The following is an 11,433-nucleotide window of genomic DNA, read 5'->3' as shown; positions in this document are numbered from 1 at the left end:
TCTTTCAGATATTCCCTCGTTTTGTTCCTGAAATGCCTGCTGGTTTCACGTCTTACATTATTCAGATTATTCCCATTTAACTCACTTGAATCGTGTAACCATTGCAGTTTGACCTGCTTTCTTTGATCTAATAATTTTGAGCATCCTTCATCGAACCATGGCTTACGCTTCTTCAGTTCATAATAACCTAGACTCTCTTTTGCAGACATGTTTATATTCTCTCTAATACTTTCCCAAGCTTTATTAACATCCACCTCAGTTTCCAAGTTTTCCAAAGCCACGAACCTATTTGAGATATCAGCACAATACTGCTCTTTACCCTATACCTCATAAATTTCTTGAGATTGAACCTCTCCATATGAACTCTGTGTGTTGTTTGTTTGCTCACTGCCAGTCTTTCCCTAACCTTTGCCACCACCAGGTAGTGGTCCGTATCACAATCTGCTGCCCTGAACGATCGGACATCAAGTATACTTGAGTGCTGTCTCCCATCTATCAAAATATGGTAAATTTGATTGTGTATCTTCCCATCAGGAGATGGCCAAGTAAATTTATGGATGTTATGATGTGGGAACATTGTACTTTTGACAGTAAGATTTTTTGATGTGGCAAAGTTTACTACTATAACTCCATTATCATTACTAATTTCATGCAAACTCTCATTCCCAATCGTTGATTTGAAAATGTCTTCCTTCCCTACTTTGGCATTGAAATCTCCTTACAAAATTTTCATAGGGTACTTCGGGAATTTATCAAATACATGTTCTAGTTCTTCATAGAATCTATCCTTCGTCTCGTCAATTTTATCTTCTGTTGGGGCAAGAACATTCGTAACAATGATATCACACAAGCGACCTTTTAGTATTATACAGGTATATGATATCCTATCACTAACAGACTCTACCCTCTTAATTGCTAATACGATTTTCTTATGTATGAAAGAACCTCTACCTAATTCATGATTTTCATTCCCCTTTCCATTGAAAAATGTATAGTCTCCTGCTGGTGCGATGCCACCTCCATCCCATCTGACCTCCTGTACTCCCGCTAAATCTAACTTATATTTTAAGATTTCTTCTGTCACTGCCCTGAGCGAATTTGCCCTATACAAACTTTGAACATTCCAAGTGCCAAATCTCATATCCATTTTCTTTAGCTTAGGTCGTTTATCCAAGGAATCCGTCCAGGTCTGAGGCTTTGTGTTCATTAGGACTATACTTCTGGAAATATTGTTGAGAATCTTGGTAGTGTGGGAACTGCCCACATTCAAGCAAATGTTACAGTGACAACACAAGTATCATTGATTAGCAACAGCGAGTAAATAGCTGTTGCTAGGCAAAGCGTACAACTATATGGACAGCAGTGTGTTTTCTATGTGGTCTGACGCAATGTTGTATAATATAGATATGTATGTATGTATAAACCGCCAGTCATAAAGTAACTCTGACTCTGACTGTATAATGTAATGAAATCGCAAAACATCACTAATTCTTAAAATTATTCTGTGCAGGCCTTTCACAGATATAATTAGGAATGTCTGAAGAGGTAAATGATTTTGTGATTGGTAACTGGAAATTCATTTTAGCTTTGAAATTCTTCTGATGATTGGTTTTTGTTTCATCTCATAGTTTGACGACTCCAGCAAGATGGTTGCAGAATCCACAGTACTGACAACTTATTCAGACGAATCTCAGACATCACGGTTAGCCAGAAAGTCAAAGGAAGCCCCATTTATGCCAATTGGTAAGTGTAAATAATAGAGTGGTCAGTACTATATAGGGATGACAACATTCATTTATTCATATTATTTGGCATTCATAATTGCTACAACAGTAACACTTGAACAAGTCACATCATTAAATACATCATTCTTGAAATCCTATTGCCCAAATGCCTAAAGGATTAGAATTTGTCAACAGTAAATAATCACTCTTGACATGGTTAACCTATAATTAAAATATAACACTCACTATCAGACCAGATAAAAAATAAAATTAGATACAATTATGTACTGCACATCTTCGAATAGTTGCATTGGGTTGTTATTGTTACAATTTCCATGGTAGCAGCCTGTTAGAATTTTACCTTATTGAAGCCATAATATCTAAGGACACATGTAATAGATTAAATTACAATACTTGAATTTTGAAATGTTAATAATATCTGTTTTTTTACATAATTTAAAAATTAAAAAGTAACCGTTGTTAAAAGTTGAGCTGCCTTGTCAAATACTGCTGCCATCAGAATCATGAGATGGACAACAGCTGGCTTCTGTTTACAGTTTTTGTGCCAGTGGCTGGCTGCAATGGGAGCTCTGATTTCTGTCTTATCCATTATATTTAATCAAACATATGCAGTACATAAGTACAGCCTACTGAACAGATTGGCAATGACATGACCCCTGTTTGCAATTCGAAAATGTATCCAGTACAGGGAATTCCTCTCCATTTGCTAATTTTGTATACATTCATGAAAAGTTAAATCGTTCTATCTAATGTGACTGGTGACACTAGACAGAACTGTTTAACTTTTCATAATATTATTAGTGTGACGGACCAGAATGAAACAAATCAAATTTATATACATTCTTTTCCTGTAGTTTCCAAGAAGTGACAGGGTCACATGTTACAGCATTGAGCAGTGGTGGTACTTAACCATGATATCAATAAAGGAATGGTAGTCATCAGTACATTATGCAGTTTTACCTTGGGACCTCACACTGTTGCAGGATATATATATATATATATATATGGTGTTTGGTGAGAATGAATAGGAAGTTGCTGCATCATTACCAATTTGTTGTTCTGCACATGCATGTGTAGCAGTAACAGCATTAGAAAACTGATATTTGAATGGACTGTGTATGAATAAAGCTGAACTGTTTCATAAGAATAAATGAACAAAATTCGCTTAGAAAGCTAAAAATATGCAGTGGGCCTTCTCAAAACTGTGCTTTGTCAAATACAAAATCATTCATAGCCTGTATTCTGAATATATTGTCCAAGAAGTGATATCAAAATCACTGACTATTTCAGATAAATATAAGCAATGATTACATTAAAAATAAAAAGGTAAAGCTGTAACTGGCCATGGAGACCATAGGGTTGTGAGATGTTGAGGCTGCCACATTTTCTGGACATTTGCCTCACAGATGGCAGTGAGGTTGTCAGCCTTACACGTTTGTCCCCTACTCCCAGGAAGATTCCTGATACTCATTTCTGTTAGAGGCTGAGTTGACCCCAGGGCCACAGTGCTACTGGAAGCATTAGGTAAATTGAAAAATCCAGTGGCCTCATCAGGAATTGAACCCATGACGTTTCAGCTTATAACAAAGTGCCTCAACCAATCATGCTATCATGTGCCCCCGTAGTTACAGTAACAGTTTTGGGAAACCTAAAATGCTAACTGCTTTGGTTAGAATGTGGGGTTTGCTCCTGCACATTCAGAAAAAAATGTGGCCTTTAGCCTAAGCATGTGTTTCTTCTGAATTCACGAAAAGTTCGTTCAGTCACACATGATATTCTGTTTTGGAACTCACAGCAGTGAACTGGACAATGCAGCATGTCTCTTACTGGCAAGTACAATATCAGCAGCCATGCTACAGAAATCAAGAGATATGAATCCTACTATAGTTCAATGTATACCAATTGGGTCACTTATTAGAAAAGTTCAAAGTTTCCCTTTTAATTAAGACCCTGAAATTGTATGGGGAATTGGAGGTATAGCTTTATGTTTTCATAATCTTGGCAGTAGATGGCGGTGACTGGTCAGCTAAACACCCTGGACAGGGGGAATATTCCCCCATTACCCATTGGATAGGAGGTAGTAGGCTGAAAACCATGCTCTAGAGAAGGCAAAATGAGCACCAACTGGGTTTTCCCATGTCCTTATAAGTTATGAAATGAATTTGCAAAGTTGCGAATATGCAGAGACATTAATGTACAGCTGTTGCTATGCAATAGGCAAATAAGCAAAGGTGTTATGCAACCCATTTCTAGACAATGACTTGGTAAACACGTTCCTGTGGCAACATTGCATTTTAAGTTACGCTGAAAAATACTTGAGGAGCTACTTGAATGGAAAAATAGGAGCTCTGGTCTAGAAAACCGAGATCTGGGGATCTGTTGCACTGACCACGCAACACCCTCTACCCACAAAAGTTGGCACTAACTTCGCCAACAAGCAGCAGTCGCTTGGTCAGTATAGTTCGCTTGTGGACTACAGGCCATGGAGTTCGTTTGTTTATGGTGATGTTATGGTACTGTTGGGTACTCATACCCATGGCCGTGATTGCATTAGTGACAAAAAAGCAAATGGACAGGGTTACGGCTGCAAGACATTAGACCCCACAGATATGGCTACAGATACAAGACCATAACAGTACATGGAATGATTTTATTGGAAGCTGTGGTTCCTCTGTTATCTTGTCCATTAGGCTGTTTTAAACTTTTATTGGCAACTCCCTGCATGCTGTCCAGGTAAATGGATTCATTCTTCATAATCTGGTTTCTGATTTGGGCTTCTAGCTGAACAGCCTTTAATATGTGACAGCATTAATACAAGTTATTTTCTGATACTAAGCATCATACAGTATTTGAAATGAAAGTTTAACCTGGCCATATGCAAGAACAGTTACATAAATATTATGTACACTAATGACTAAATAAGATTATTTTAAGTTATCATTGTGATTATTCACTGGACAGAAAAGTGTTTCCAAAATGTAAAATTCAGTGATGTGAACATCTTAACACCAACACCCTCACCAATAACCTATTCCATAAGTATGTGCTATGCAGTGATGAAATAGCAGGTATGTAAGTAGGGGAAAGGTTAAAACAGTGCCTTTGATTATTGGACCTATTGGTAGAAATTACAGAATTTTCATCATTTTAGGCAGGAGTGGGCAAATTTATATGAAACTGAAGGAACTAATATTGTATGTATTTGCACAGAAGTTACATTCTCTCACAAAAACGGACTGATAATGAAAATGCATGGACAGTCTTTTCCCTCCCCCCTCCAACTTTTGTATCATACACATGTATTAGTTGTTTTTTTGTTCTCCCACAGGACTTGCAGGACTAACTTTGGCTTGCTTGTATGGTGCATATAAGTTTAAACACCGAGGCACTATGTCAACATCCGTGTTCCTCATGCAGCTCCGAGTTGCAGCACAGGGAACTGTTGTCGCATGTCTGACAGCTGGTATTGGCTATAGTCTCTTCAAGGACTATGTACTGAAGTCAGATGAAGTCAAGAAAGATTAACATTTCTCTTTAGATGTAGATCAGGAATTATTAAATATCAGTAAACCAGTGTGAACATTCATTGTGACAAGGTCATGTTTTATGCCAGTTTCTTGTATGAGAACTGAGTGGATGTTTGACAAGCCTGAGACCAAATGCACATTAACTTTACTCTCCTCCACACAGGTGTGTACCATACTTTTCATGGCTGTAGCACAGACTCTGAAAGTAAAGTCAGGATGCCACATGACAGGAATGATAAGATTTGGATCTACATATACAGTACAACCACTGTGGGGAGGTGACCAAGATGTGCTGTATATAATGCCATATGCTTTCTCATGGCAGTTGTGTTGTAGTCAGCATTCAGCTTCTGGTGTCTTATAAATACCCTCATAATGAAAGAAAAAAGAAAATAACATAAAAGTGAAATTGTGTTTCAAGATTATTTACTTGATGCAAAGTTGTGTGTACTGTAACATTTTTCTGGGTTACATTGCATCACAGATAGTTATGCTTTGTGTGTGATGGTCATTATTTCACAAGCAACACACTGAAGAAGCAGAACTGTTCATTTTACGAATCCTTTCCACTCCAAAATCAGCTGCAACTGGCAGATTCTCTGTTGTAACAGAAGAATTATTCTTACCAGAAAAGATAGAATGCAAGAATTTGACTTGTTTCATTCTGGTCCATCACACTAATATTACGAAAAAGTTAAATAGTTCTGTTCCAGTCACACTGAACGGAACTATTTAACTTTTTCATAGAATGCAAGAGTTCACATTTACAGTGATGGCAGCCAAGTAAGGGAATCTAATGTTGAACTAGGACCTGCTACTGTGTATCTGAAATATTAGGGGAATATGGACTTTTTGAGAGTGTGGAGGTTATAAGGCTACAATTTTTGTCTGGAACATTTTTCAGTTTTCATCAGAATTTATCAAAACATATTTAAAAATGTAAACTGGTAGTTTGTATCCCTTACTAGAGCAAAATTACTTTCTGTTAAACTTTGCTAAACACAGCCTCAGAAGTCATCAGTTCAGTCTTCCAGAGAAGCAGTGTTGGAAATTTGCAGCTAATAGGTATTCACATGTTTTCAGTAATGCATCTAAAATCTTATCAACAGTTACATATACTATACACTTATGTGCACTATAAACAGTTTGAGGTGAACAGTTAATTATTTTAGGGAATAATGAATAATTTTATGAACTTGCATGTTTTATGTAGCTCCTGCTTCTTCACACCACAGTGAAAGCCACTCCTGCTTTAATATTCAAGAACTTCACATTCACCCAGGGTGTTTATAGGTTTTGTTCAGGTCTCAGTATGTAGTAACTGTTTTGCCTAAATATCATTAACTGGGTGGTCTTTATAATCAAGATGTGTTTAGCATATTCTGATGTGAATTTAATGTTATTGCAAAGTACAAACTGGTTGCATCATGGGAGGCTATAGAGCTTTTGTTTTGAAATAGACCGAGATAAGTGGAAGGAGCAAAGATTGAATTTCAGAGTTTGTGTACTGTATTTATTATGTATTATATTTTTTGTTATAAAAGCATGACACTTTTACCACATAAGTTGGAATAAACTCTTCATGTCAGTCTGTCAGAGGAACTGTATCACATTGAAGCTTACTGTAGGCATACATTTCGAGGAAGAGATTAGTGATACACTGATTGAAAATAAACTGAGAATTATCCTTATCCACGAAATAAAATTCATTCTTTCCTTTTGTTCATTGTCATGTAGGACATGAAAAAGCAGGCCTCTGCATTCAGTATACTTCAAACAGATGTTAGAAATAGCTTCTTTATTTTCATTATTGTCTGCAACCCCATTCACATTATAATTTAAGGAATAAATTGGTATCATTGTCACAGGAGTGTTGCTACACCATCTACACACGAGATTCATAAAGCAAGGACCCCCACAGAAGTAAGGGGATAACATTTAAATGAAACCAGACAGCATGGTCATCTAATAAGACTACTTTTATTTCTTCAAAATAAGGAAAGTAGGCTAAAAATATGTGATCATGTAAACATATGAATATTTGCAGGTAGTTGTAATTCCAAGTAATTTAATTTATGTAATATTTTTACAAATTTTAAGTATAATTTTCAATGTGTCACAATACCTAATCAGTTTATATCATATTACAAATAAGTGATATTATATTTTGTTTAATTTATATGTGTTATTACCACCATAAATAAAGACTCCTCTTATGTCAATTGTAGTCTTTTTACATTCAGAATGAATGTGGAGACTTTACTAGATGAAATTTTATGCTGATTTTTCATGCATTGAATTGTATTTTAGCACTAAATTATTTCCATGTTTTAACAAAAGGTTACCACTGTAGGAACTGATTTTGCTGTTTTATAAATATTGCATAATTAGAATCAGTGTTTAAATGGTAACTACTTAGCATATCATATATTGCTTAGCATGTGTTTTTAAAGTGGATTAAAACCTATCCACTCTTTTAAGTTCTTTATAACAGGATGGATAGTTTGTACATGTAGACCTATAGGGGTCCTGGTGGTTCAAGGATTACGGTGCTAGTCCGTCATGCCAAGGCCAGAGGTTTGACATTAGTTGGATCCAGTACAGATTTTTCTGATTATTCAAGCAATGTAAAGGATTTGTGACTGATTTATACCAAGCCTCTGTTATGGTTTTGAATTCACATTAAAGTGGAATTCCCTCCCCCAAGTAGCTATCATTCTCACTATCCTCTCCCTGATAGCAGTGAAACTTGCCTCGTGTGTGCTGCCACATCAGGAATGGATTCTTTCTCATCTCTGTCCAAACAGGGTACAGGAAAACTGAAAAGATCTTAACTAGAGGCATTTGTCATAGCTCAATTAGGCCAAATGTGTAAATATAATTAAAAATATAGGTGCTACCCGACATTGGATTTGTTATGCATTCTGTATATACATGTATATAATAAGGGTGAATTTATATGCTGATATACATATACATAATATTGTTCATAGATATTACCACTGATATTTGCTGAGAATTTAATGTGAAACTGTGATTGAATACTTCTATGATGATGCTGCTGAAATAAGATCATAAATTTTGTGCATTGTTGTTATGTATTAGCATTTAGTAGATCAGTATGTAATAAGCAGAATAGGCAGAAGATTACTAGACAGCATGTATTTTGAAATTCAAGACATTTCAGATCACTCTTCCTGTATGAAAAGTTTCAACTGTATTACCTGTATACAGACATCAACATTCTGTAATGGTGTAAACCTCTCATTTGTAATGTGTCTTGTCATCACCCATAGCTTTGTCAGTGAGACTATTGTATGTTGTTTCACTGAATATAATCAGATTTGGTCAACACATAATCTGATTATTCTCAAACTCCATCTTAGTTGTGAAATTTGAAATTGGTAAGAATTTTACACACCTTTTTTCAGAAGTAACTTTGCTCTATGTCCTTCATGCCACCATGGTTACATTATGTGTTGATGGTCTGATTTATTGTGTTTATATCTTAACTGGAAAAACCAAAACGTTTACCATCTTAAATTTCACTATGCAACCACAGTGAGCAGTATTTGATGCATGTTCTAAAACCAGGAAGATGTGTGGACACACTGACAGAAGAAGAGTGAGATGCATGTGTGTACTATTCATAAGACTAAAGGACAGGCATAAAACAAGTTCAGGTAGAATATTTATTACAGTATATATTTCATTATCCTGTTGTTGGCAACCCTGCTCCTGAATACAGGCAAGGAATGCTTTATATAAAGACACCTGTAACAGTAGTTTAGGTAACTGTGATATTGAATAAGAAAATAAATTATTTTTTAAACACTACTATAACACCACATTTTACCTTTAAATTCTCAAATATGTTAGCTCAGGTATAACTGGGATTTTTAATTGGGAGGTACCTGTTTGAATCTTGGCTGGTTAATGAGATATTCAAGGAATTGCTCAGTGAATGATTATAATAGGCTGTATCATCTTCCTCTCGTATCCCAGTTATTTCACTGTTCATAATCATTTGCACATCTCATTTGATGCTACATTAGCCTCAGCTGCATAATGTATACGTTGTTGTAGCAATTATGAATGACAAGAAATGAAAAAAAAAAAATCTGTTGTGAACCGCAGCACTCACTGAACCATGAGAGTAAAATATGATCATGAGCCCCATGTGACTTGGAACAAAGAATGAGTATGTTGGCAAAGGCCAGCAGCAATTTCCCTGACTTAACCTGGCAAGTCAAATGACAGTACAGCTAATATGTATCTGGGAACTAACCAATTCAATTCATAATGGTTATTGTCATACAGACAAAATTTTTATGACTTCTGTCTTTTTAGGGAACTGCTGACACTGTATACCTTGAAGTAAGCCACACTGTTGGTCATCATGTTGTCTTAGGTGGTGCTAAGGAACCTCTGTGACTGATATAATGCCATTAAATATGCTACAAGATCTGTATAAACTGGGAAGTTCATTCTATCGTTCAGTCCGTCTCTTAGGTTCCGTTGTTCTTGCCGAGCACTTTCACTGTTGTTAATATGAATGTCACTGTGAGTTTTTGTTTACAGTTAATATGAACTCCACCATGACTTTCTGGGCACACTTCTTCTTTTGTTCACATGAGGGCACGTATTTGCTGTATGTTCTTGCACAAGTTATTTATAAAATTGTATATGTTAAGTTATTCAGTTTACAAGAATTGTCTGTAAACTATGTGGGTTCAAGTACAGATAAGATTTTGTTCCTGTTTAAAATAGCATTGGGAATTTATGACTATTAGTGTACAGTTCTTTTTATGCACATATTCAACAGGTTGATTGGAGTCTGGATGTGGGCGTGTGCTTAGAACACACAGCTGCACAAAAGAATAGATGTATTTTCAGTTGTTACAAAAATATATTTTCTTCTGAAAATCTGTAAATTCCTTTGATATCTTTAAAAAAGACCACGTTTTTAGAAGTTAATTCTTTCCATGGGATGACACGGTAACTATGTGCAGTTTAAAGTATGAAGAGCTGTGATTTTATTATGATGCCTGACAATATCCTATACTGGTTGATATCACATGATTTTGCGGATGGACTTCATAATTAGTATGCCTGTATGATGGTGATAATGGTATTTATTTATTTGGGGATTATTTTATGATGCTGTCAGTAGCTCAGGCCACATTGTTTAGCATCAAACAGTAGTATGATTAGTAAATAATGAAATGGAAAATATGTGGAAGGAAGCAGTCATGGCATATTTGAGATACTATCTCAGCATTTGCCCAAAGGTTCTGAGTTTACCTCAGAACCCCATCAGGATATATGACATCCTGACCAAAATTTGAACTAGGCACCTACCAAATAGAAAGCAGAAGCATAACCACTTGAGCTGACTTGTTCAATATATGGTATATTTTGATGACAATATTTTAGGATTAAAAATTTGACAAAATTGGTATAGTTTTCAATGAGTATTATATTTCATTATTACATTTGTGTTTGTGCAACTTTTAGGGATGCCCTCTGGTCTGTGCTAATTTAGAAATAACAGTACTCGTTGGAATGGGTATCGGCATGTTGTAAGTACTGTACCATTGCAAAGGAACAAAAGTGGAAAGGTATAGTAACAGTAAAATACACATGAAGATAGTGTCCTGTGGGAAGTGATGCCCTGAAGTCTGGTAGCTACCAGGTAGCATGGTATCACGTCGTAGAAGATGTAGTGTATGCCCAATGCCTTGACAACATCAAATCTCAAATACAAGTATAATTTAAATGCATTCTTTGCAAAACTACATTCCTCCATGGTTTTGATGTTCATTTATTGTACATACTTACTTACTCATGTGGTCATCCCTGTGGTCTTTTTCCTTCTGGCTTTCCCACCAATATCCTATACCCATTCCTCTTCTCCCCCATTCGTGCTACATGACCTGCCCACCTTATCCTTCTTGACTTGATCATTCTAATTATACTTGGAAAAGAGTACAACTTATGAAGCTCCTCATTATGCAGTTTTCTCCAACACCCTGTTCTCAAATACCCTCAGTCTATGTTCCTCCCTTAATGTCAGAGACCAAGTTTCACACCCATACAGAACCACAGGCAAAATTATAGTTTTGTATATTCTGATTTTTATGTTTTTGGACAGCAGACGA

The 11,433-nt window shown here is 36.0% G+C and overlaps 1 protein-coding gene across 1 annotated transcript in view; it reads left to right on the top strand.

The window, feature by feature from the left end:
* Nucleotides 1–7,494, top strand: part of LOC111868509 (HIG1 domain family member 1A, mitochondrial) — an 11,646-nt gene extending 4,152 nt beyond the window's left edge. The window contains exons 2-3 of the mRNA XM_023859203.2: nt 1,629–1,743; nt 5,074–7,494. Of these exons, the coding sequence (XP_023714971.1) occupies nt 1,629–1,743; nt 5,074–5,270 (312 nt within the window). The 3' untranslated portion in view covers nt 5,271–7,494. The remainder of the gene's footprint in view (nt 1–1,628; nt 1,744–5,073) is intronic.
* Nucleotides 7,495–11,433: the final 3,939 nt, after the last annotated feature.

The sequence above is a fragment of the Cryptotermes secundus genome, unplaced genomic scaffold, assembly GCF_002891405.2.
Source record: "Cryptotermes secundus unplaced genomic scaffold, Csec_1.0 scaffold280, whole genome shotgun sequence".
NCBI classification, from domain to species: domain Eukaryota; kingdom Metazoa; phylum Arthropoda; class Insecta; order Blattodea; family Kalotermitidae; genus Cryptotermes; species Cryptotermes secundus.
Note: the sequence above shows the minus strand (reverse complement) of the source record. Positions and strands in the feature narration are given on the sequence as shown.